Raw genomic sequence first — 27,016 nt, forward strand, 5'->3', positions numbered from 1 at the left:
AACTAGTTACCTTCAGGTCATTTCTACCCCTGTTTCTAGTTTCTTTAATATATTACAAAGACTTGCTATCTGTTTGGATATGCATTTTAGAATGTACAACGCTACATTTAAAACATTTACTTTTAGGTGAACCACATGATTTTATTCTATTCTAATTATACCTATATATGTACTTCTATTTGGTTTGATTCCTTAATTTTTATTTTTTCTAATCACTAAATTGAGTATTATGGCATAAGTGAATAAGTTATTTAGAATGTGTGTATTTATATTAAAATAACAAAAAAACTTAAGTGATTAGGTTATTAGCCAAAAAGGTGCAGAGTTTGATTATATAGAATTTTAAGAAACAACAGTCTATTTGTGTTTTGTTTTCAAACATTGCTTCTAAACCACAGGTTGACCAATTATAATGGTTCTTAGTTTACCATAGTAGGAAGAAGAGAGAAAATGGAACAGAAATCTGTGTGGTTAATAAAAGATCTTTCATCAGCTCTGATGGTGAAGTGTAGTTACTATTAGAACCTAAAGTTATTCAGAGGAGAGGTCCCACTTGACATCATGTAAGTTCTTTATTTCTCTCTTTCCCTCAACTCCCAATAAGACTCAATGAGACAGACAAAGAGAAATCACAAACATGATTCACATTACTGTACTACTTTCTTCTCTGGGTACAATATTTACTTTCACAGGGGAATCACCTTGCTTAGTTTGTATGGTAATAGAAATTGTATCTCAGATGTGGTTGTTAGAATACTGATTTTGGGGAAAAGGTGCCACGTGGAGAGAAAAAACTTATGTCTTCCATTAAAAATATAAACTCAAAAGAAAATGATAATCATGCTTTCCTTGTGAAACTAAACTATAACTGTATCCTTCTCAATGTTTTAAGCAATATTATGGTACATTACTCAGTATTCTGTCAGAAAAGCTGAAACAATGTTTGAACAATTACAGTGTTGGGTTCCACTTCAATGGTTTCTTTTGAGAACTAAAGCAAATTAGCTCAAGAATCACTATTTCTACACTCTCACTCTTTTGGCTTTAAGTGGCTTTTGAAGGGAGTGTCCCCAGATGAGAAACTTCTAACACTCCTGCAGAGATGACCTGCTTGAAGAACTGGCTGCCTGATTAACTATTAACTGCTCTCAATAGGATTAGATAATTAAGGACATTGATGACCATTAATTAGGAGGAGGGCACATTAATTTGTCACTGAATAGGGCCCTTACAATGATTTATAGGTTAGTGCTACTTGCAAATGTGAAGGGAAAGAGAAAAAGAGAGAGAACCATTAAGTTACCTTATCAAGTGGCCAGCTTAAAGAGGGCAGAGGGTCAAAAAAGGGCCAAAGTGGTCACTTAAGGGTGAAGTCCCAAACACCAAAGCAGTGCCAAGCCACATTGACCATCATTTGGTGATGAAGTTAAAAATATGCTAATTTATTGGTGGCAATTCTCTCTTTTTATGGTTTCAAGCAGTTAAGACAAGTGGCCTGCTTAGGAGCTTTTCATTTGAAAAGAGATTAAACAAAATGGTTTGTCAAGGCTGCTTGGCTGTTTTATGTCTTTGTTAAAAAAAAATTGCACCGACTATACTGATAACCATCACATCACCCAAAAGCCATCTCTCTCTGAGCATTTACTTCATTAATAAATACATCAATTCTAATTGCTTAATAGTTCTCTGTTCATTTGCTCTTTAGCAAGATTAAGTTGAAATAAATCTCTTGTCCTACTACTTTCTGTCACCATTGCTTATGTAAGGGTCACAAAAAAAGTTGCAGTGTCTTAGAAAATGTACTTAAAGACACTAGTGTAAATTATAATTTGTTTAGTTCCACACGAGGAAAGGTAATTTCACTAACAGTAAAGAAAAATGCTTTTAAAATGTAGATAAGAATCCTCTTGGCCACAGACAATTGTGGGTAGCATTCACATTCCACACCCAAGTAAGCGTAGCTCATTAATATTTAATTAAATATGCTTTTGAAAGCCATGGAAATATGCATATCATATTTATCATGTAAGTTTGGAGCTTACTTTTAATAGATATTCAAAAGAAAGTCATCTTTGCCATACTTGATATATTGTAAAAATAAAACAATAGTCTAAAAAATTATTGTTATATCAGAAGAACTTAAAAATACTTAGCATAAAACATGTCCTAAGAATTTCAGTAAAGTAAAAATAAGTGAAAATGAAAATAAAATAAAGTAAAAATAAGTTAAAAATAAGTTTATCTCAAGATTGTAAACTAAAACATAAAAATTCTCTTACCTCAATGGTGAATAGCTTCCTTTTTAATTTAAAAGCTAAGTCTTTGACATCTGATTCATCACAGATCAAGTTATTAAGCCGAGGAATCTGCCGTATATGAATCAAGCCTTGTGGAAAGGAAATTAAAAGAAAAAAATTTAAAACATTGTCATCAGATGCATAAATTAAAGAGTCTTATAGCAGAATCCTGTAAATTTACACACAAGCATCCTCCCCTTTTAAAGCTGGAGCTTACTACCAGGAGCAATGAAGCAAATGGTGTGATTATACTCAAGTAATCAAGCAGAATAAGATAAACAGAAATCCTTGTGCGAGGAAAACTAATTGCACTTTGGTACAGAAGTACAGATGTAAAGAGGGATCTTAATACTTGTCAAAACTACAGCCGGTTTGTGTGTGATTTTCTCTTGTATTTACAGTAAGCAAATATGGCTATCACCTTGCATGCTGCCCACGGCACCACTGAGTGATCTTTATTTTATTAAATGCACCACTAAGCAGCCAGCAAAACAAGGCTTATAGGTTACTGATAACCAGTGAAGCACTCATGAAAAATATTTCATTTTGTACCTTATTAATGACTTGAACAAACCATTGAAGAAAACTACATTTCAAAGTACACTCTAGGACCAAACATTAACCCCTATGCCATCCCAAGACACTCATTTCTATGGCATGTTAGACCTTTATGTAGCTGCTATAAGCTTTGCAACAGTGCTAGGTAAACCATGAGCTTTGGCCTCTTGTCAGTAGAAACACTTGCTAATTTTTTCTGACAAGGGCACTGCATGGCTTTTGTGCAGCCTAATGTAGTTTCTGACTAAACTAGCGGTCATTTCCCACAGATGAAGACATGGAAGGTTCTTCACTACATCTTTCTGCCTGACTCAGCTTATATTTAAAAATCGCCATCCCGAGGACACTGATCCAAAACATGGGGAAGAAAGGCAAATTACATATTTGAACAAAGAGACAAATCTTACTTATAGAACTGCTTCTCTAGTACAAGGTTTTGTATGTGTGTTTAAATGCTTAACAATGCATCTATTAGTCTTAGCTTAAACCTTTAAAGGTACTTAGCTTTAGAAATGGCCTCTTCAAAAATAATTAACTAAAATGCCTGACAATTTTTCAAACTTAAAAAAATATAAAAGGTGTTTCAAGAAGACAGCTTGTGGCTACCAATTAAGACTATCTCATACATACTATTTAGTAAAATATATTTATTAGAAATAGGCACACCATACTTTTATTTGCACGTTTCTTATTTTAACCTTAAATGTGCTTGCTTAGCTATCAAGAGGCCTTATAGAATAAATTAATAATTTCGTCATCAGGTCCTCCTTATTAACAGAAAGCATACTTGTCATTAGACGAGTAAATTATTTTACTCGGTGGAAAATAATTTATTAATTCAGAGGTTTTAGCACAAAGAATCATAGCCTTTCAACCTTTGCAATATTTTAATCAAAATAATATTTTTTAGAATATAAAATATTTCACAAAATGCCTAAGCTCATAATACTTGTCTTATAAAACCTGGTAGCAGGCTTCAAATAAGCTATTCAGTCTTTAGAGGTTTCCATAGAAGTATGGTAGTTCCATAACAATGGTAGCAACAATTTATATATACTAAGAATAATAGGTAAAAATCTGTTATTCACTACATTCTATATTTGGTTTAGACCTATATTACTAACACCTAAGTACTATACTTTTACTATTCATATAGTTCTACATAAGACTCTTTATTAAAAAGAATCCCCAAATTAACCAAATGACTACAATATTACTAAAAGTAAAAAAAAAATAAGTAAAAAGTCTGACGAATTCACCTGTGTTTATATCAAGGTGGCAATATTTTATAATTTGTTCATAACTCAAACTAACAAGAAAATGAGTAAACAGAGAAAAGTTCAAATATAATCAAAGATCTTCTCTTTCTGAAAATGTAATTGACTAGGAATCTGTAAATATAATCCAGTATGTATCTTATCATACGGCTAGGCTTTGTAAAGTATAAACTGCTGTAGAAAACTGTCATTATTAGAATTAATACGATATTTATTTCAAACATGGCTAGTAAGTATGACTGATTACATGGCTACTTTAAGCCACTAGGACAACAAAATATACACCTGACTCAGCCATGCCTCAGTACTTGGGTTTGACTCCTTTCAGTTATTATAGTCTATAGTCCTAATGTAGTTGGGTAATAAGCTGCCATGGAAGACCGGACAGGAATGGAAAACATTTAACAGGTGTATTATAAAATTCATACTCCTTGACAGTAGATATTCAGATTGAACAGGATGCTTCCAGGTAACCTAGAAGCAGCCTGCTCATGCCCTTCTCATTATGAAGGTTGTACTTACCATGATAATCCTTATACAATGGGTTAGTTTCTTTCTCAGAACCAATAAATGATTCCAGACCAACTACTATATCTGACAAGTTTGTGACGCGGGCAATAACGGCTTTATTCTGCAAAACATGGAAACAAAACAGTAACGTTAAATGTTATGTTAATAATATAATATCTATAAAATATCACTATGCCATCTCATGAAAAACTGTAGTGGAGATAGATTATCCACAGAGAAATAACTTAAAAGTTAAAGCTACTATAGGCTGAAAACTGGATGGAAATATGCCCTTAATTGAAAATGGTGGCCCATGTAGACATGCTATTCTAATTTGAAGAACTGAAGGGAAAACATAAATTGGTAGAAGACATAAATTGATTAGTTCTGATACAGAACATAAATTGATTATTTTTCACTTGCATTAAGGAACAAGACTACCTTTATTCTCATACATGGTTATTTTTCAAATTACTTCATCCAATGCCCATTGGAAAATCTGTCAGACAGCAGGATTCAGAAGCAGTAGATGGTACAGCATAAAGTATAGGGCAAGAGTCCCACTGTCGTCTGTCAGCTGGGACAAGGTCCCAGCCCTATAACAGCTGAGGTCCTCTGTGACATATTAGAAACATGGAAAGGACCAGCTAAGAGACTGCAACATGGCTAGCTATGAAGTCTTCTGTTTTCTCTTTCCAGATGCTGCCATTTGGCTCTGGGATAACAATAAAGGGAAAGAAAAGATGGTAGATGACTAACATTTAGACCAGTAGCCTATCCTTTATTTCTCGACACAATCTGAGATGAACTGAAATACTGCTAAACACATTTTAATAAATGTCACATTTTGCCAGATCAAAACAATAGGTTAATATGTTTACAAACATAGTATGTCCAGTTATTAAGTAGCAAAAGTTCTAAATACTAAGAATCTCCTGGCTATAAAAATATAATCACCAAATATCTGGTAGGGTTTTTTAAAAAATTCTTTAATTACTGGAAATATAGTATTCCTTTTAGCCCCTGACAGGGTGATAGATCAGAAAACTGTGATTATATGCTATGATGTCTTAGACAATTTTTTGCTTAGCAGATGTAGATAAGTTGAAAATTTTTGTAAAATTTTGCAATTTTGAAACTCTCATTTTATACAATGGTAATGCCCACCAGTTTAAAACTAATCTTTGAAGAAGAGAATGGGAAATATAAAACAGTCAAGAAAATTTATTGGACTGCTATATTCCCTGTTAGAAAGAAGTCAAATATAATAAAAGATTTTCATTTTCTGGGAACATGATTACAGCTGAGCTTACTAATATTCTTGTTTCTTAAGTCCCTTTATAAAGATGGCATAAGAATGAAAAATTAAAGAGGGCTGGTCAATGTTACCTGACTTGGTATTATGAAACACATAGTAGCCTGTGTCACCAAACATTCTGTTGAAATGACTGGTTAACTCACAGCTAGGGCAGTATTTGAAACTCCTTCATAAGTTGGAATGTGTGTTATATAAAGAACGTTTTAGCATTATATAAAGAATGTTTCAGCCTTTGGATCAGTGTTGTTAAAAGGAATCAGTAAAAATAATTATTCTTAATTGTCTTTAATATGTTCAATCACGTGGGCACACTAAGTACAGAAAAACATAGTTTGGAAATGCCTATTTTTTCTAAGGCAATTTTTCATTCAATGGTGAGAAAATAATCCAGATTGATTCCTTACTTTCAGTTCTGTGCCACAGGGGATGGTCCTACTCCAGGAATAACAGGGGCTTCAGAGGCCATAAACATGTTCCTCTCAATATTTCTTTAGCCAAAGACCATTATATCAAACTCATCCAGGTTGGGTTTCAGCCAGTTATTCTTCACCCAAACAAAAATGTCTGCCAGACATTCCAACAGCTGGGATACAGTTCACAATGAGTCAACTTGAAAATGATTCATTGAGCTGAGTACTGAACAATGTTGGGGTGGGGGTGGGGTGTGGCTGGGTTGGTAGTAAAGGGTGAGAACAAGTGGGAGATGAAGAATAACCATGTGGTTCCCCCATTAAGAAGAATCATGGATAATAACCAGCAGGCTCTTATCATTTCATTTTTAGGATAAACTCTACTGGGAAGAGTACTCCTGTCATGGACCCTCAGATGAACAAGCATTTATAAAGGCTACTGACAATATTTCTTAATCAAAAGGTCAGATTTCCTTTTATCTATAAATAAAAGACTAAGCCTTTGTATCTAAATATCTGAAACTAAAATGATACAAGTCAATTTTTGTTAGAACTCATCTATTCAAGAGTTCAGTGATATAAACTAGGACTTTCTCAATTATATGAATAATAGAAATTGCAAGGTTTAATGATGAGATGAATTTTCATTCTGATAGTACATAAGCAAGGTACTGTATATTTAAATGGTCAACCTGACATTTGCTTATTTCAAAGAGGATTTACTTCTTTCATTTAATCTTAACATTTACTAATAAACCAGTTTACATCCTATGTTTATCAACTTTATAAGTCTTTTAAAGGTAGTTTGTGGGAGATTTAAAAAAATCAGTTACCCACTTCGAAGGGGAAAACTAGTAAATTCTAACTAAAAAATATGCACAGCCTAGATTTCACAATTTTCCAGAAACTCATTTATGTATTTCATTTATTATATTTCTAAGTTTCACAGGTTTGCATCATAGTCATTAACTATAAAGTCTATTGAAAAAACTTTCATAAAGTATTAGTACAAGAATAACTTTTAATCACACTACTACCATAAAATTAGTTACATAGTTTCACAGTGATCTTACTGCTTTCTGCACAGTTTGCAAAATTGTTTGTATAATGTGGCAGACCAGATTAATTGTGAAAGTTGTGGGGATATCTGAAAAAATTTATAGAATAAAAAGCAATGGAAATTACATAAGAATAACATCTAAATTTCTGACTAAGAAAATGTTTATTTTTATTATAAACTTATTCAACCTTCTAGTTATGTGTAGGTGCATAAAAGATATTTGGGCTTATAAACGTACATGTGTTTTAAAAAGTTAAAGAAATTGTTATAGATTACTTCTGCACCTCCAAGCTTCATAAGGAATATGGTCTATTGATGTAATCTTACCTTAAAATCATTCTTGTCAAAAGGTCTTTCAAATAATAATATTAATACTAAGCGGTCTTTTAGATAAAAGCAGGTGAATTTACTTAGAAGAATCTAAAATTAACAGCTTAAAAAACCCATAAAAGCATAATAATCACAATTCACTTTAGCAGGAATACACCATGGATAATAAATTGTCATAATATAACCAGCAGTGTTCAGAAAGCTTTAGCATAATGATCTGAGCAGAGGCCTTGAAACTGGAACATCCACATTCTCATCTTAACAGATTCTAAGTGTTTTTATGTTATTCGCCAAGATGTAAAACGCCTTTGGTCTTCAGTATATATTAATAGATAGAAATGGAGAAGTAGAGGTATTTGTATGTCAATTACTTAAATTTGAACATAATCTTTGCATTAATTTTCAAGTTGTTACAATATAGTTTCCAATACAGAACATTTCAGTAAGGACATTCAGAATTCACCAATCTGGGTAAATTAATGCTTATGGTGTATGTATGGTACAATGACATCACCCAAGTATGTACAATGATATTGCCACCCCTCCTCCTTGCCCATCTGGATATGAAAATGTAGGATGGCTCAAAAATCCTTCTTATCCTAGACAAATCTCCCTGCGCTCCTGGGTGAGAGTTGTCAGCTCTGGATAGTAGCCAAGACATGACTAGGAGGGAAGCCAGAAGAGAGGAAAGCCAGTGTCCAGGAGTTTTAAGAGTTTGCTGGCAATCTCAAATTGCATTGTATTAAGTTACATAAAGGGCTCTTAAAGTTTTCTGTTGCAACATAATTTAATTAATCATTTAAATTTAAATTATGTCAAATGGTGTTGCAAATAAACAAAGCAAATCAGATTGTTCAGTCTTCTACCTTTGTATTTCAATTTTAATTTCAAAAAAAAAAAAAACAAAAACCTTTGGAGTATTTGACTGTTCTCTGTTTGGTTTCATAGAGTGTTTCCTGTTTGCCATTATACAATGGTAATACATTTTTTATTAGGATACAACAAATCTATTAAATGGATTTTAAATTAAGGAAGATTAATTTAATGTTCCCTTTCAGTTCAAAGTTCTTAAAGTCAAAACTATGAATTTTGTTAAGAGATAAAAATTTAATCACTGCCATTTAAAGCTCCTACAATTTTCTAATAAAAATAGTTCAGATATGTATTTAGAGTTACCAAGTAACAATCAGAATACCTTAAACCCTCAATATTTCTTTATTTTCCCGAACCTAATTATCTCAACAGTATAAAAGATGCAATTTGTATGAACACAAAATATGTTTCCAGAAAAAATTTTAGTAAGAGGATTAAGAAGTAATTAACCAATAACTTAATTATCAAGAAGCTTGAAAGGAGTAAACCAATCAACATAAAGCATTTATGCAACGCCTCAAGTAAGAGCAAGTTCTTGAGTTACTCTATACTATCTAAGAAAGATAGCAAAAATAATATGAAAGGAAGAGCTCTCACTTGAGTATGGCACAAATAACAGATTTGGGGCTATAATAGCCTGAAAGCACTATTAAGTTAATGTTGAAGACTTAGAGAAATATTTAAGTTACTTTACGTTTGACCATAATACATGATGTAGTGGGTGTGTGTTGGGAGAGAGCGGGGAGGGGAGTACCCACAAGAAAAGCAAGTATGTCATAATCAACAGCTCAATTTATAACATTTTCTGAAAAATGATATGCAGAGAACATGAATATAGAAGAACTTAAGACCTTTCTTTGTTCTGTAATCCAAAAAATAAGCTTGGATCCAAGGATAAATCTGGGGATATTTAATAAGACATTTATTTTTCCATGCTTATTAGGTTTTCCATTCTACAGAAATCAAGACTGTGAAATAATAAAGTTATTTATACTACATTTATAACTTTTTGAAAACTTGCCCCATTTCCTCCAGAGTTGTCACTTGCTTCTGTGGATTAGATTTTTATTTTATTAAAAAATATTTGAGAGTGGGAAAATAATTCTGTTCATAATTATGAGATTTAGAATATTTGTAATAAACTGATGAAGGTATTAATCTTTCCAGATTTAACACTGAACTTAAAGTCATGGTTAATTTTAGAATATAGAGGAACTTCTGTAAATTAAAAAAATTCTAAATGTAACATTCTCTGCCTAGCATCATGTAGTAATATTCACACAGGAAAACTGTAAAACAAACATATTTTGGTTCTTTATCCTAAAGCTGCAAACATATCCACAAAGGGGCTAATGGCAAATATTCCTAACCTCGATGATGAAAAAAACTGCTAAGATATCAAATTTTACTAGGAATAGGCGATGGAGCCACAACTTTTTGTGTTTTTTACATGGTCAAATACTCAATATTCTAAATTTTGATATGAAAATGTTGGTTCTTTATAATTGAGACTTTTTTTAAGAACATATTGTTTTACTTTCAGAAATATTGTTTATATTATATTTTCACTGGCTTCAAATATTCAAATAAACATACTCTGCAGAACATTTATTTATATTAGTTTTGTTTCTTTTTCAGTAGGTTATTCTACAAACATTAAAAAAACTTACATATTCTGAAAAGTCAGAAATGGGATGAACAAAATACTGAAATGAATAGGCTGGACAGAATAATGGTGTAATATTCAAAATTAATTGTAGGTATTTTTCTTAACTATACACCTAGTTTCATATTAAGTAATCTACCCACAGAAAAATTTTGTGTTTCATAATTAAAAATGTTTTATGGGAAACTTCCTAAATCAGAAATCTTTTTTTAGTACTTTGATACTTGAAACCCTAAAATGCAGTTCACAGATGTCCAAAAGCTCACGCCCTGCCTGGAAAAACAATTGCTAATATCCAAATATCAAACAGAGCATCCAGCTGATGTTTGTGATGCAGTAGCAGGTTAAAGATACTAAAGTTTAAAATCAGCTTAGAATAATCCCATATTGAGTATAAAATTATAGCCTGTCATCAGGAGCAGGTTGAGAGAGCCAGGTCCAGATGGGAGACTGGCTGGGAAAAAGGCTGAGGCAGGTGGGAAAATGATGGGAACCTGACGGAAGACAGGACTACTCCCTCTGCTGGCAAGGTCCTCACCTGCTTGAATTTTGAACAAATGACTAGCTTTTCTTTAATTATTTAAGATATTATCAATAAATTATGTAAGGTGCCCCCCTTTCAGTCTGCGCATTTTCAAACTCAGGGTGTCTTATTTTCACCAGATTAATTTGGCAAAAATATAAAGATCCAATGTTTCACCAGGAGGTGAAATTATTTATCTTGTAATTTAAGTGCATCATAAACATAAAATATAGCAGTTTTTATAATATAAGGCCTTTAAAAATTAAGAATGCCTTTGAATTATGTTTGTTGATATATATACTTTCTTGAAGAAAAAAAATTCTTGGGCTACAGACTTCACAATCTCTTTCTCAGGCTCTGCATAATGCCCCGTAATGAAATAATATAGAAATGAACCATATAAATCAACTATACAGGGAACAAGGAAACAGCATGTCACAGCAAAACAGCATAGATGTACAGCGCCAAACCTATCTGATAATCTAATGATCTGAGTTTACAGATATTATGTACTAATATGTAAGAAATTAAGAACTAATGTTTACACAAAAAATTTGCTAAATTTTACAGAAAAATTATTCAATATTTGATTTTCAATGTAAGTTAATAGCTGCAGCAAAAACATTTAGTAAAAATCTGTTCTAAGATTTTGGCCTACAACCAGAAGCTCCCAGAACAGGAGGGATCAGCTTTTTCACCCACTGTTCTCATCTGAATCCTGGCTTAAAAGCGATTCCAGCTCCCAGCTTTCCAGAAGGCTCCATCCCAGGAATCCTTGCCTGCCATTTGGTTTGCTGATTTTAATCTCTCAGGACTTTCTTACAGTGGCTCTACTATGCTGAACTGGCACTTGCTTCTAGAAGTGAGTTATTATTAAACCTGTAGGTCAATTGTGGCACTAACAACTCTTTGGAGGCTTTCAGCCACAGTGTACAATTTGCTAGTCTAATTAAATATTAATTCTAAGTGTTACATTTTGTGGCTAAGAGCTTTTATTTTCTATCATCAGCCTGGAAGAAAAAGAGGTTACAAGGCTAATTTAATCTCTCCCGTCCTTCCCAACGTTAAAGATTAACTATATAGGGTGCAAAAACATTATTAAAGAAGCAAGAACTCTTCATATAGCAATAACAATGTAATTAATAGGAAAGGGATAAAACATAACACTAGGACATAATATCTGACCTGGTACTTAAACAGCTTTAAATTATAATTTTTTACAAGCATGTTTGGTCTCAACATTAAGAAATAAGTATCATTCATATTTGATGACAGTAATCTTTCTTTAAGGGAAAGTATGCATCCAAGTATATAAATAGGAATAATTCAAAACTCATGTTTTCTCACGGGTATTTTTCAAATATCTTACAATGCCAAAGAAAAAAATTTAGTAATTTTATTTGTAAAATAAATGAAAAATTAAATAAAGTTGTACTTGTTTTCTATACACAAAAAGTGATATAGAAGATAGCTTATGATAAAAATAATGTAAAAGATCATTTCCCCTCTTTTTCTCCTACCATATTCGTGTAGCTTGAACACACAGGGCCCCCCACTCCCCCTTCTGCTCCCAGAACAGTTGTGTCCATCCTTGGACACTGGGCATTATAAAGACGATGCAGTCCAGCAGCCAAAGATTCCATATGTCCAAACAGATGACTCAATCTCCATACCGTGATGAGACATTTCACTATTTATATCATTGATACATTTGAAAAGTTTGGCCCTAAATAGCCCTTTAGCTAATAACTACTACCATTATAGGAACTACAGAATGAATAACAATATGAACAAGAACATCATAAAGTTATTTTAGAGAAAGCAAAAATATTTTAAACCAAAATTTTTTTTTATGGCTTACTGAATATGCTTTGGTTAGATTAAGTGTAATGAAAGGTTTCTGAATCATACTTCTCTTTTAAAGATGAAAATGAGCCTTACTGACAATTTAAAATATATCCTGTTCTTATTCAATATGCATATTTACACGAAGACAAAGTTATACATATAATACTATGCTTAATATAGACAGAACTTTATAGATAATTTAGAGTTTGTGTAAAAGTTTCAATCATCCTTGCCCAAAAAAGTAAATTAAATATATATGTATAATGCATACAAGCTATGATGTCATTTTAAAAATTAACCAGATATCAGCATGTGTAGTCTGAAACAAGAAAAAAAGTTGGAGCTGTAAGAATTACAAGTCCAAAGTCTATGGTAGAAGGACTGAAACACAGTTAGACTATTTGTTACTTTAAAGAAAAACAGATTCTGTTTACATTCCTTACTATACTGACACAAAGTCACTGGAATTTGATAAATATGATGTAAAACTGAAATGGGTATAATATAATTTAGTTCATTTTAAAAACTGCTTCTTTTTAAACTCTTAAATATGTAAATTTCTTATAATCAATTTCAGAGTCGTTAAGAAGATCTGAAAACATTAAAGGCAGATTCTCAGTGAAGAATATCCTGATTAAGAAAAGAATTCATAAAAAAATGACACTCTGAATATCTGGCTTTATCCTTTAGTAATTGTAGTTATGATCAAGAGATTAATCTGTAATTTTCAACCTTAAATATTCTTCTTAATAAAGTGCATTTAAAAAGATCATTTGAAATAAAGTTACGTGACTGAAGGTGGTGTTATGCTCATATCAACAATTAGATAAAAAATATTTTCCCAAATTTTATAGCTGTAAACTCACAAAAGTATATTTTTCTTCACCATGCAACTATTCTTAGTTCTTATTTTAAGAATAAAAGATTTCACACTGAGAGAAATTCACAAGGCCATTGGAGTCCACATTTCATAATCCCATATTAGTGGTTAGTTCTAAAGCAGTCCATTGCTTGACTTAAGAGTTTAGCTGCTAAAATACTCAGCATGAACAAAAAAGTTTATGGATGTGAAAAGGTTTGTTCTGAATTTCTCTACATAGAAACATACTGTATCATTCACTTCAGTAGGTTCAAAGCTCTAATACATTAATGTTATAGATGATTAATTTGAAAACACATCAATTAAAATAACACACTAAATACAATCTCATTCATTTTTCAAGAGACATATTTTCACAAGGCCCTTTCTCCCTCCTTTTCATCAGAAAATGAATTTTCCTTGGTATAAGTTAACATGCTGGTAATAGTTTTCTTCAATGAGATAGCTGGGAAAAAATTCTACAGATCAAATTATTATAAAACAGTGGGTATATGATAAAAATTGAATAAGGCTATTAATTGACCAAGTGCCAATGATGACAAATGAAAATATGCTATAGGCTAGTTTCAAATCTGAAATTTGGTTGAATAAAGGAAAGCTAAATAGTTTACCAACTACTGTTCTTTAGACAAGTATATTAAACTCTGGCAATACTTAAAATTATTATACAATGAAAAAACATACTGACATATTCTATGATCCAGAATGTCAAAGGAGTTTTCATTCTTGCATTATTGTACTTAGGGAGAGGTTTATCGAGTTGTTGTTTTTATTTTAAAATTCCTTAAAAGTGCAGACTATGACAGCTTGAATAAAGATTAGCAATAATAAGTAAATTTTCTTTTTGAAAAAAATGCTGTGAGAACAGTGTAAGATAACTTTCTCCATTTCTAATTGTATTAATTAGTTTAAGTGTTTCAATATTTATTTCCTGACAGTTTCGGGTAAAAGTGCCTTAAAAAATACAAATCAAAAACAACTTGCCACAGATTATACTAAAAAATGCATAAACTAGGGGAAATTTATTTTCTTTTCACCTCACTAATAAAATCATCATAAGGCACAAAACTAAGTTTCTATTTCAAAAAAGAATAAATGTTATTGGTCACCATTTTCTTCAAGCACACAACTGTTACTGGGAATTGAAAATAAAATTAACTATTTTCAAAAGCCACAAAATGTTTGCATAATTTGGAGGTGGATGACAAATTTTGCTAGTGGTAAGCCAATTCCCATATACAGACCAACAAATTATTGTTTCATATCTTGCTAGATATGGAAGTCAAACAGTATGCTATTGTAACTGCTTTAAAGTTACCACTTTGCAAAAGAAAAAGATAACTCATTAAAAAGTTTCAAAGGGTACAAAAACATTTCTGTTTCTAACAGTAAAAGGGGGACAAGCAGCACAATGCTGAGTGTAGCCAAAATACAATAACCTTCAATATGGGTATTTACACCAAAGTTTTTAAAAGTTGCAATAATATTCTTATAATAATATGTAGGAAGAGTTTAAATATGGTGTTTTAGTTACTTTTCTTAGAAGTAACCTTTTCTTTTTTTTTTCTTTCAATCCACGACAACCTCCTTCACTCGACAACAGAGTTTTGAACAGTTGAGTTGTGAGAATGTGAGCAGCTGCTGTTATTATAACTAAAGGTCTGTCTACTGCTTGAGTCTGAGAGACCACATGTTCGGCTGTCCTCTCATCTTGCCATCCTCACCAATTAACTATTAACATGGAGGGCTGTACACATGCTCTTGGGGGCTCTTTAACAGGCTTCTTGGCGAGTGGAACAACTACACAGCAGGGATCTGGGAACTGAGTAATGCTGGAATATAGGGGAGCCGTCCGTAGTTCTGCTCCTTCTAATGACACTTTACTCCATAGTTCAGCATGTAACAAAGTCTGTATTTAACTTAGCCATTTTCACACACATTTTTAGTTCAATGTCTTTGGGCAGATACTAAAACTATATTCTATCAAGAGACAATATAAGTAATAATATTACTTCACAGGGAAAATTGTTTAAGATTATATACATATACACTTAAGACATTCATAATATATTTGTTGAACAATTTTAGTGTCTTCTTAACAGATATTTAGAATTTATTTTTATATACTCATTCCAAAGTAAGCTTGCCATTTTTTTCCTGTGGCGTTAAAGAAAATAATCTTCAACCTGAAGGAAATAAAAAATTTCAAGTCCCAAGTTGTGGGACTGAACATAAAACATTTCAAATGCAAATTAAAAAATAATTCTTCTTCATTCTACTTGCAAAAGTCTTATTATAACAATAAGTTAAAATCAGTTTTGAATCTATGTCATTATTTTCCCTATTTTAACTTTTCCCTCTCTTTGCAATTTCCTTAACTATGTGTTCTTTCCCTACAATGAAATTAAACATGGGAAGCATGCCAAAAGTACAATAAAGGGTAACTAATCATTACTATACAAGTCTGACAGAATGCTAATAACTAAAGAACACTGATTGGCTGGTTTAACAATTCAAGAAATAAGGATATTTTATACAAAGTACCTTTAATATTAATTTATACAATGCACTCAAATAAAGGTACCACAATTTTATTATCTGTCCATGCCCAACTATATGTATGATAAAATTTTCAAGGATATCCAACTACATTTCTATTTCTGCCTGAAACCACTCTACTACCACCCCCAAGCTCAAGTATCCATATACTCACATATACTACTTTTCTGTTCCATCCTATCTTTTACATTGTTGAAAAAATTCCATGAGAATAGGAATCTTGTTTGTCTTGTTTGCTACTGTATCCCTATGGGTGCCTAGAACAGTGCCTGCATTATTTGTTACATAAGTGTATAAGCTAAATTACCCACAGTCATTCAATCACCATTTAAACCCTAACTTACAATCTCCAGAGGTGGCACTGGTCATAGTGGACAGGAAGTTGATGTATGATGTTTAAAGAGTCTTGTTACAACATGGTGATGCTACTAATATTTGGATGGCCAACTGACTTTATCTGTGCCTCCTGGTCTGTCTCAGGCCTAACCTGTGAGAAGATCCTGTCAGTGTCTTTCATAAAAAGAGGCTGCTGGAGATTTCTATAGCTTTGACAGCTTTTATACCTTATTTTTTGTAGCCCGATCTCTGTTCAAATCCTCAATTTTGGAGATCTGTTTAAGTAATAATAGTGAAGATGACAACTGCTAACATAAATTGAATGCCTACTATGTGCCAGCACTGTTGAAGTACATGTTATTACTAATCCTCTTAACTGGATACTTTTTGCTCCATTTTCACAGGTGAAGCTGAGGCTGAAAAAATTAAGACTTGACTAAGACTATGAAACTAGTTGGATCTATCTGCCTCTAAGATCCCAGGCTCTTTCTATCATTGAATGCTACTTTGTGCACAGTTTGTTTCTAAATTTTGACTCTAGTATCTATGTTGAACAAGTAGCACAGCACAGTGGGGTTAAGATTATGGTAATAGGAGGTAGACTACTTAAGTCTAAATTCTGCCACTCATTAGCTGTGTGATCTTGGGAAAAGGTAATGACAGTACCAACCATACAGGGTTATTATGAGAATTAAATGAGTTGATATTTGAAAAGCATTTAGGACTGCAACTGGCCCATAGTAATCACCATGTAACTTTTTATTAAATAAACTCACCATGCCTTTCTAAGCATACTGCTTGCAATTCTTACTCTTTCCTTAGCCAAAAGACTGATTTTCCTTGACAGACTTTAAAAGTTATTAAAAGTTTTACTTCATACTTATATAATGAAGGGTCTGAACAAGTACAAGTTTTATATTTTCTCCTAAACATTTTCATATAAAAACAACTACATGGTCAAACATTATGTTCAAAGAGCAAGGGAAAATTTATTTGTTTTTTATAACTCAGTTGATATAAGGGCCAGAAGACTACTATATGGTAACTTTGCAAAACTATCTAGGAATGAGAGACTGAAAATTGGAAAAATTTTAGAAGGTTGCGCAGTTTTTTAAAAAAGACATTCTCTGTTTTGAGGAATATGTCTTAATTCTTTGTCACACTATATAACTTTATACTCATTACCAAAATCTGACCCTATACTTTGCTATGTCTATTTCCAAGGAGTCTCTTTACTGCTATGTTAAGAAGCATAAATTTAATCTCTTCCAGTTATACAGGGGCTGAAATATACCTGTAAAGTATCAAAGTTAAAATATTGTTTCAGGTTCAGACATCCAGATCACTACATCATTCACTCATTATTTAATCAGTGGTCTAGATAGGCTGATTGGAGGTCATCTGATAGTATCTGCTGTTCCCTTAAACAGAGGGTACAGGATTCACTATCACAGAAATCCACAATGGGAATCTCTTCCTTAAGTAATAAAGATGCTCACCAACAAAATGGCTTTAAAAAAGTGTTTTCCTTTTCTTTCTTTCTGTTTTCTCACAGAGGCCCGTTTGGAATAAAATTAAAAGTTACATATATACATATATTTCTTTCATAATTGTTTTTCTTTGCTTTGCAATTATGCAAAAGGAAGCATATTTTCATCTTTTTTCTCTCTTGTCTAGAATGGAACTTTTTGTTTAATCTTTTATATGTACTAATTTATCAAATATTTTATAATAATAATTTTCTCTTAATAAATGTGGAATAATTACAATGTTAGCCAATAACTTTTTTTTTCCTAATAGAAACTAGTGTCATCAAAGGTAGTTAATAATTCAGGACACATAGGATATAGTGTGACAGAGGGGAAAGAGTTTAAATTTTAGAGTTAACCAGATCTGAGCTTGAATACCAGCTTAAAATGTACAACAGATATGGGATATTGGATAATCATTTAACTTCAGTTTAGTTGTCTTTGCAAAGGATGAAATCACAGCTATCTTGCAGGGTTTTTGTGATGATTAGTGAAGCCATATAACCTAATGGTAAGGATGATAAGGTTTGAAGTCAGGGAAGAACACTGGCCTGCTACTTATTAACTGGGTGACCCTATGGAAACAGAGGTAAAAACTATCTGTTTAACAGGGTAGCACTGAAGATTCAAGGACATAATGCTTGTAAAGTGCTTGGGATGTAGTACATGGCTAATAAACAGTTGTAGTAATAGCACAGTAGTAGTAGTAGTATAAGTAGTAGTATTTTCACCAGTATGTGATAAGTCTGTTTCATGTTTATTTATCATAAAAAGCTCACCAGGTCTAACCAAACTATTATTTGAGTGCTAACTTTATGATAACTTATTAACAATGAGAGCAATACAAGTATGTGTACAATGTCTAGCATGATTAGAGAAAGGAGTTTCCTTATGATATGTCTGCAACTGTAAGCTAATAATAATAATTTAGGTCCAGACACAATGTATAAAAAGTCCTTCAAGGAAAACTGAGTTATCCTCTGCTGACTATTATAAATAAATAAATTCTACTGGCCAAGGAGACCAAATTCACTTCTTTTAAAATTTAATTTAATTTTTTGTAGAGATGGGGACTTGCTATGTTACCCAGGCTGAACTTCTTGCCTCAGGTGATCCTTCTGCCTCAGCCTCCCAAAGTGTTGGGATTACAGGTGTGAGGCACTGCATCTAGCTAAATTCACTTTTCATTTGTCACACTTTTCAGTCATATTTGCTATATTTGCTGTATATAATGAATGTAACTAAACGTCATTTTAATAAATTTGCTATTTGCAGGTAGGGTCTGGGTATGTTGGAACAGAGATACTAAGATTATGTAACTTTATAAAGATTCAATATTTATTTAACATTTATTGAATATCTAGGAAAAGCCTAGGTACTGTGTTAAGAATTTTAAAACCACGTTTAATATTATGTTATTACCATAAAGCCTATAAAGAAAAGTATAAATATCTGGCCCTCCCTCTATGGAGACTACAATGTATTAGATATATAAGATTATATGAAATCACGTGCTTGAGGCAGACAATATGTACTTAAGTAAACTATACTAATATTAACATATACTTTATATTAGAATATTAATTAAAGAAACTAAAAGCTGTTTCAGAACATGAACTAAAACTATGGAAAAAATTCAAATGGAAATACATTGATTCATTAGTAAAGGAAAAAACTATAAAATGTTTAGAAGAAAACACAAGAGAAAAAGACCTTGGAGAGGGCAAAGACTGTCAAGATTGGAGGTGTGAGGGAGGTAAACCACTAACCATTAAAAAATTTATAAATTAAACTTCAATATTGAAAACTTTAGCTCTTCAAAAGACACTGTTAAGAAAATAGAAGAAGTAAGTCATAGATAGGAGGAAAATTATTACCAAGTTGTAGCTAAAATATCAAGGAACTTTACAAATTGATAATGAGACTATCAATAAAAAATGGACAAAAGACAGACAAAAGAAGACATGCAAATGGCCAGAAAGCACATGAAAAGATGGTCAACATCATTAGTTATCATGGAAATGCAAATTAAAACCACAATGTCATACTATATCACCATGAATTATGAAAAAGCAGTTCTGGAAAGTTCTTACCTGGATCAGATGTGTTGGCATTGTGATGATGCAGGCTGAAAGAGAGGTTCTCAGAAGACCACGGAGAACATAGAGGAACTTGGTAAGGCTGTGACTGTTGCCACCATTTTCTGCACAGCAAATATCATCTCCCCATAAAGGTGAGCCAAGATTCTGAATTCCTATTCTTAAAATGTTTCTCTGTTTTTTCTAAAAGCAAGTGGGAAAAAAGCAAACATATAAAGTTTTGTTAATCAATAGAATACCACTTTTATCTATCAGTTCTTATCTTTATTTATAACATCAGGGAGACAATGTCAATAGATGTGTTAAAAATTTTTACGTACTATTAGTACATAAAGCAATATAAATGAAACCGTTTAGATTACAAGATTATAAAAAATAACATTTTTTTAAATTTGAAAAATCTGAAGAGTATCATAAAGCCTTAAGCTTTAAATTGTATCTAAATTTTAACAGCAACAACTCTAAGAATTATATTTAATGCACTTAAAATATTTAACAAAACAGATAATAATGATGAAATCAAAACTAGAATGCTTGCAAACCCCTTCTCAGTATTAGAAAATTCTGTCTTTCAGTAAACTAATATTGTTCAATATTTCTCATTTAATTTTATCCTACCTACTGCCTGATCTTTTCTTTGAAAAAAGCTTAAAGATATATGACTTTTTGTTTTTATATTTTACATTTGCCTCTGGTTTTTCTTCTTGAAACTGCTCTTAAAATAATAATTTAAGTTCAACACTCTTCGTAAAATTTAACAGGTGAACATTTAGAACTTGAGCCTACTGACAGTAAGGTCACAATAAGTGACTGTATTTCTTGGGAAAAGAACATTTAAAAACTATTAATTAAACTGTGAATAAATCACTGTGAATAAACGTTTAACAACAGATTTGTTTATAATAAATTCTACTGTTTGGGTTATTCTAACTAAGTAAATGTTTTGTAAATACTTTCCTTAGAAATTCAGCAAAATTTCTGGGCAAAAGAAGAAGGCGTTAACAAAACCTGGCATGTGCAAATAATTGAAAATTCATTATTAGAACTGATGGGAAAAGTAAGTTTGCTCTTAAAGCCACAATTTGGAATGTGTGCTACTTTACATGTGATTTCTGATGAAACAAATTCCTAAAATGTATCACTTGCTATCGCTATAAAATACCACTGATAAAATTTATTAACCAACTAGTTATTGTCCAACACAATATATCTATTTCCCTGATATTACAAATGAAAACTGAATTTATGTATTCCTTTTTCAAGCAGCATTTATTGACCATGGAAAGGAAGAAAAATGAATACAACATTGAAATGTTAGAAGATGAAAGCATAAAGGAACATAAGCTAGTAAATGAATAAGAGAGAATTATAGTCGGGACTATGTAGCTAAGTAGATGTATGATTCTGGACAAGACACACACATTACTTAGGACTTTGTTTTCTCTTTCTTTCTTTTCTTTTTTTTTTTGAGACAGTGTCTTTCTCTGTTACCCAGATGCAGTGCAGTGGCCTTACTATAGCTCATGGTAGTCTCGAACACCTGGGCTCCAGTGATCTTCCCACCTCTACCTCCAGAGTAGCTGGGACTACGTGCATGTGCCACCAGATCTAGCTAATTTTTCTTTGATTTTTTTTTGTAGAGACAGGGTCTTGCTATGTTGCCTAGGCTGACCTTGAACTGCTGGACTAAAGCAATCCTCCTGCCTCAGCCTCCCAAAGTATTTGGATTACAGGTGTTAGATACTGCATCCAGCCAGTTTTTTCATTTTAAATTAAAAGGAGAGGCCAGGTGCTGTGGTTCACACCTGTAATCCCAGCACATTGGGAAGCTGAGGAGGGCAGATCACCTAAGGTCAAGAGTTTGAGACCAGCCTGGCCACCATAGTGAAACCCTGTATCTACTAAAAATACAAACATTAGCTGGGCGTGGTGGTGCACACCTGTAGTCCCAGCTATTTGGGAGGCTGAGGCAGGAGAATTGCTTGAACCTGGGAGGCGGAGGTTGCAGGGAGCTGAGATTACCCCACTGCACTCCAGCCTGGGTGACAGAGTGAGACTCCATTAAAAAAAAAAAAAATTAAAAGGAGAGAAGATAACATTGTTGCTCTATAATTCAATACAATTGAAGGGATATAATGGCCTGGATAAGACTGTAAGAATAAAATTACAAAAAAAAAAAAAAAGGATTTTAGAATAAGCACATTAGAAAAAAACTTCCTGTCTCTAAGGACCTAAAACGTGATTGTACTATGTAGGCAGCTGGTTCAATTTTTTAAATGATTGTGTTAAAGTTATGATAGACAACCACCTAAGACACCCTATGTTATCATCCTCAATGGTCCACAAAAATTGTTTTCTTTTTATTTCTGCATTACTTGAATGAAATGAAGTAATGAGATGTACCAGGGCTTAGGTTAGAAGTATAAATACATTTCTGGTGAATTAGTGTAAGATATCTGTAAAATATGATGGCTTATTCTTTTTTTCTTTATTATTTAAAACCTCAGAATTTAAGTAAAATGGCAAGAATTTAAAGTTCATTTTGCTATCTCTAAATTTGTTATCTCATGATAACAAACATGTTAGATTCCCAACAGAAAGAGCATTCTGGAAAAAGGGAGAGAAACATACAAAAAAAAAAATCTAGATATTAGAATGAAACACGAAGGTAAAAGGAGAGCAGGATAATATTGTTTTCTCTGTCAGCATTTCAGAAACTACAGATCAACAGTATTTTAACCCACTGTCCCATTATCTATTATTGTATTAAAAAGTACTTGACAAAAGCTTATAACAAAAATGCTGTTAGGCATGAAATTAGAAGAACTACAGAGGTTTAATGACTCTGACAGATACACTGATATATGTATATCAAGTGAATGAAAATATTAAGCCAAAAAATGAATGAGGGATAAGATATTTAAGTGAGGTGGGTGCCCAGCACAACAGAATATAATTGAACATAATACTTCACTTATATTTTAAAAAATATAATAGTAATTGCAAAAACAAAGGCTGAATTATAAATCTCTTGTGTCCTTTAGGATATATAATTCCTTTGCTATGCCATATAATAATGGGGCATACTGTGTGGCATAAGATTAAAAAAAAAGAACCTTGTTAGCTGTACAATAAATAGTTTTATTCCTACAAGAACATCTAAAATATTTAATCTGGTATTCAAAGTAAAATCCATGTTCAAATTTCATTTTTATCATATATTTCTAAGACATTTAAAAATAACAACTTAAATGAAATTATGACCGCAATTTGTAAATGTCTGCACTCTAATTATTTTTACAGATGAGCTACACTACTTTACTTACTACCAAGGCTAATTATAAGGTAGTATACAATATTCTGTTCCTTAGAGTCTATTTCTATATGTTGTCTCAAATTAGTTGTTTATTTGAAAGCATGTTAAAAAAAGATAAAACTTTTCTTTTAAAACGTAAGATTTATTTCAATGTCAGAACATTATTTTTGACTTAGGAATAATATTTTTTGAAGTAGTGCCTTGTAGGTGTATTTCTGTGGCTTCTAGAACTCATCTAAAGTTTCTGAGACAGATATATATACTAAGTAATTTAGCAAACAGTACAATTAATTTAAAGATAAGAAAATTCATTATATTTTAGTTGCAATAAAATTGTAAGTGTATTTCTATAATAATCTATTGGTATAATTTAATTTAAAAAGCTTTGGTATTCACCATAGGGATGTCTACCTGAACCCTGTTTAATCTTTATAAAAGTCAGTAATTATAGAGTCTCTGGTTCAGAAAGCCAAACCAGCTCCAGTTTGGTGTCTGTCAATTTTTGTGAGAAAAAAAAAAAAATTGTTTCTTGAAAATAGTGTTTACATAGTCAAATAAACAACTAAGAAAACAAATGTTTTACTCTATTCCTATACTAGCTTACTTATTAAGGATTCTTAAGGTATCTCTCTCTCTCTCTCTCTCTCTGTGTGTGTGTGTGTGTGTGTATTCCTTTTGCTATTACCTTTGCTTTTGGGATTCTATAAAATTTCTTACTCTCAGAAGATGTGTCATCATCCTGCAAGAGCAGCAGCTCTGCACACTGTACCACAGGAACTGTTATGACATGTCTGTTTCCATAGTTACCACAGCAAGTGGGGAGAGGTGTCTGTCAGGGACCAATTTACCTCTCCAGACAAGCACTAGCACCAAAGGAAAGACACAATACCCATAAATCTTTTTTTTTTTTTTTTTTTTTTTTTTTTTTGAGACGGAGTCTTTCTCTGTCCCCCAGGCTGGAGTGCAGTGGCGCAATCTCGGCTCACTGCAAGCTCTGCCTCCCGGAGTACCCATAAATCTTAGGTAGGGCCAAAAATGGAGCAACACTGAGCAAAATAAAATTGTATTAAATACTAAAGGCCGTTACAAAAATTATGACATACATGAAAAGTCACCTATAAATAAATGTCTGTACTTCATCATACACACATAAGTATTTTCAACTTGCAATTAAACTGGCAATCAAAACAAATTGAAAAATAATTTATTTTGCCATGGAAAAACTGTTAAATATAATAATAAAGTTTACAAGAATATTTAAAAATCCATGAATTGAGCACAAATGTAGCTGATAATGCCAAAAATAAGACTTTCAGCTTCTCTGTCTTCTTCAATAAAAATAATGGTGCTTTAGAAATACTTCTGCTAAAATAATACAAATGTAATGCAAATCATTTAGTAGCAAAAGCAATTAAAATCACTGTGGAAGAATTTTGAAAGGCATGATATGTAGAAATAAAATCTTCCTCACTTTGTTGAAGTTAAACTAACCAGAACAACTTTATTAGTGGAAATTTGGAGGAAGTTTTAAAAATTAGAGCTACAGAGAAATCGTTGTTATAAAATATTTAATATGGCAAATAAAAATGTATTTTTAATTCAATAAAACAAAGCATACTACAATAAAATCTTAACATAATTCTTACTCATAAGGTAATTTGAAATTAAGGCCTGAATGTCAGAAACAGGAACAATTTAAATAGAAAAGTACAAGCCTTGCAGATTTAAAAGTAATTCTCAAAATGCAGCTACTTAATCCCAAATGCTACAAATGCATATTTAAAAATGATGCTGATAAAGCATGTGTATGTCTTATGTGCCTCCACTGAGAACTTAGCTGAAACTCTAAATACACAGTAACAGTCAAATTAAGGCTGCTTGTGCTCTGCTTATTTACATGTTCTGTGCTTGAAAACAGCTTGTTCACTGTTTATTATTCTAAAACTTCTGGGTTGCCCCCCGAGAGAATTTGAAAACAACATTATATAAATAATTATAAAAGACTTTGAAGCTATTTAATACCTGAGGATTGGATCCATCAAATCCTTCCTCATAAATGATGTTCTGGATAAACTGAAGCAGCTTTGTGTAGCCAGGGGTCAAAGAACTGTTGGTAAAAAAGTGGTTCAAATACATAAATGGGTTATTACATAGGAAGTACAAAATCTATGCTAAAACATTAAGTAAATAATTAAAAGGCATACATTTATTAGATTACTTAAGAATGTCAAAATAGTATTATACAATCCTAAAATATAAAGTCAATACATACAGGGAATAAGTTACAATGCCTTATAATAACTTGCTCAGTGTTCCTGACATCATGGGAAGATAAAAACCTGTGGAGACTAAGAGGACTTAATTATGCCAGGCTTAGTTACCACCAAGAAAATTAATCATCTAATGAAGCAACCTAAAAGATGAAGCCACTATAGATTTTCAGGAGTAATCATTCATAATTAACACATAGTTAATGAATTGCTATGCCAAGTACACCTGAATCAATGTCCTGATCACCTGAGCTCATCTTCCATCAAAGTTAATTTTCTTAGAACAAATTTCTAAAATAATAGTAATTTTAAAGCTTGATTTTTTAAGACACACGAAGAAAAGTGAGTATAATCTTCACTTCCTTTGTTAAAAGAAGACAGTAAATGGATGAATTTAAGAAGAAAACCAAATTTATTTCTCATATAAATACTAGCATTGTTATTGTTTTAAAATATTGTAAAAATGCTATGAAATATCTCAAAGAATCTTCAGTAAGCATGAAGAAAATCTGCTTTACATTATCTGAAGTTAAGATTCTGCATAATGGACAATCTGTGTGCTATGACTGAACATTAATGTCATGATAATGTCATGAGCATAGCAATACCATAAACATTGAAGTGCCTAATGCTGTAAAAGCTGTGGGTGACCTTAAAATTACACAAGTATTTGCTTTACTGTGATCCTAAGTAAGCAATCACATAGGCAGAAGAAACATCCTAAAGAAAGAATGAAATCTAATTTGAAGCATGAATGCAGCAGTAAAGAATACAAAATGTTAGGAAATATAGCAGACTGCTTAGTGTGCAAAATCAATGGTAGGTGTTTCAGGAAAAACATAGGTATATCTCTGTAAACATGTAATTGAACAGCCACAATAAACCAAAAGTGTCTATCTTGCAAAAACAAAACAAACAAAAAGAATGCTGTTGTGTACAAAACAAATACAGCTCCAGATAATGAAGAATTTGGTACTTTGTCTGTTTCTCATACAGTTATTTCTCCATTTTCAGTGAAAATTCTGTAGATTACATAGACACTTTTTTTTTCATAAGTGTGGAAATGTGTGTAAAAATAATATTCTGTAAGGGCAATTTTGTGACTATTTCATATCTTAACACACATCTGTCCCTGCTAGATCAACTTTTCAGAACATAGTGCAGTAGATTCAATTCTAATCTGGATCAATCTGCTTTGCACAAGTGGTAAAATATGCAAGCTTTCAGATTATGAAATGAATTCCAGCCAATGATCTGATGAATGTCACTATGGGTTATAGGAGAGTGGATCAAAAATATAGCCAATGCATTCTAATCCACTAATAATAATTCTACCCCAAACCATTATTATTTCATC

General features: G+C 32.1%; 1 protein-coding gene and 1 long non-coding RNA gene across 10 annotated transcripts in view; one reads left to right on the forward strand and one right to left on the reverse strand.

Annotated features, from left to right (window-relative positions):
- ELP4 (elongator acetyltransferase complex subunit 4) overlaps positions 1-27,016 on the reverse strand; it is a 252,778-nt gene that overhangs the window by 124,974 nt on the left and 100,788 nt on the right. For all 8 annotated transcript variants that reach the window (XM_055282022.2, XM_063641876.1, XM_055282021.2 and 5 more), the window contains exons 6-9: positions 25,412-25,496; positions 20,068-20,256; positions 4,655-4,763; positions 2,280-2,386 (exon numbers count right to left, since the gene is read on the reverse strand). In XM_055282022.2, the coding sequence (XP_055137997.1) occupies positions 2,280-2,386; positions 4,655-4,763; positions 20,068-20,256; positions 25,412-25,496 (490 nt within the window). The remainder of the gene's footprint in view (positions 1-2,279; positions 2,387-4,654; positions 4,764-20,067; positions 20,257-25,411; positions 25,497-27,016) is intronic.
- LOC134736989 (uncharacterized) overlaps positions 1-27,016 on the forward strand; it is a 190,979-nt gene that overhangs the window by 108,985 nt on the left and 54,978 nt on the right. Inside the window, exons 3-4 of one of the 2 annotated variants that reach the window (XR_010121497.1) lie at positions 6,743-6,833; positions 15,154-15,239. This is a non-coding gene — a long non-coding RNA (uncharacterized lncRNA). Of the gene's footprint in view, positions 1-6,742; positions 6,834-15,153; positions 15,240-27,016 lie in introns of those variants that run through there. The other variant, XR_010121496.1, reaches the window with a different exon arrangement.

The sequence above is a fragment of the Symphalangus syndactylus genome, chromosome 6 (genome assembly GCF_028878055.3).
Source record: "Symphalangus syndactylus isolate Jambi chromosome 6, NHGRI_mSymSyn1-v2.1_pri, whole genome shotgun sequence".
Lineage (NCBI taxonomy): Eukaryota > Metazoa > Chordata > Mammalia > Primates > Hylobatidae > Symphalangus > Symphalangus syndactylus.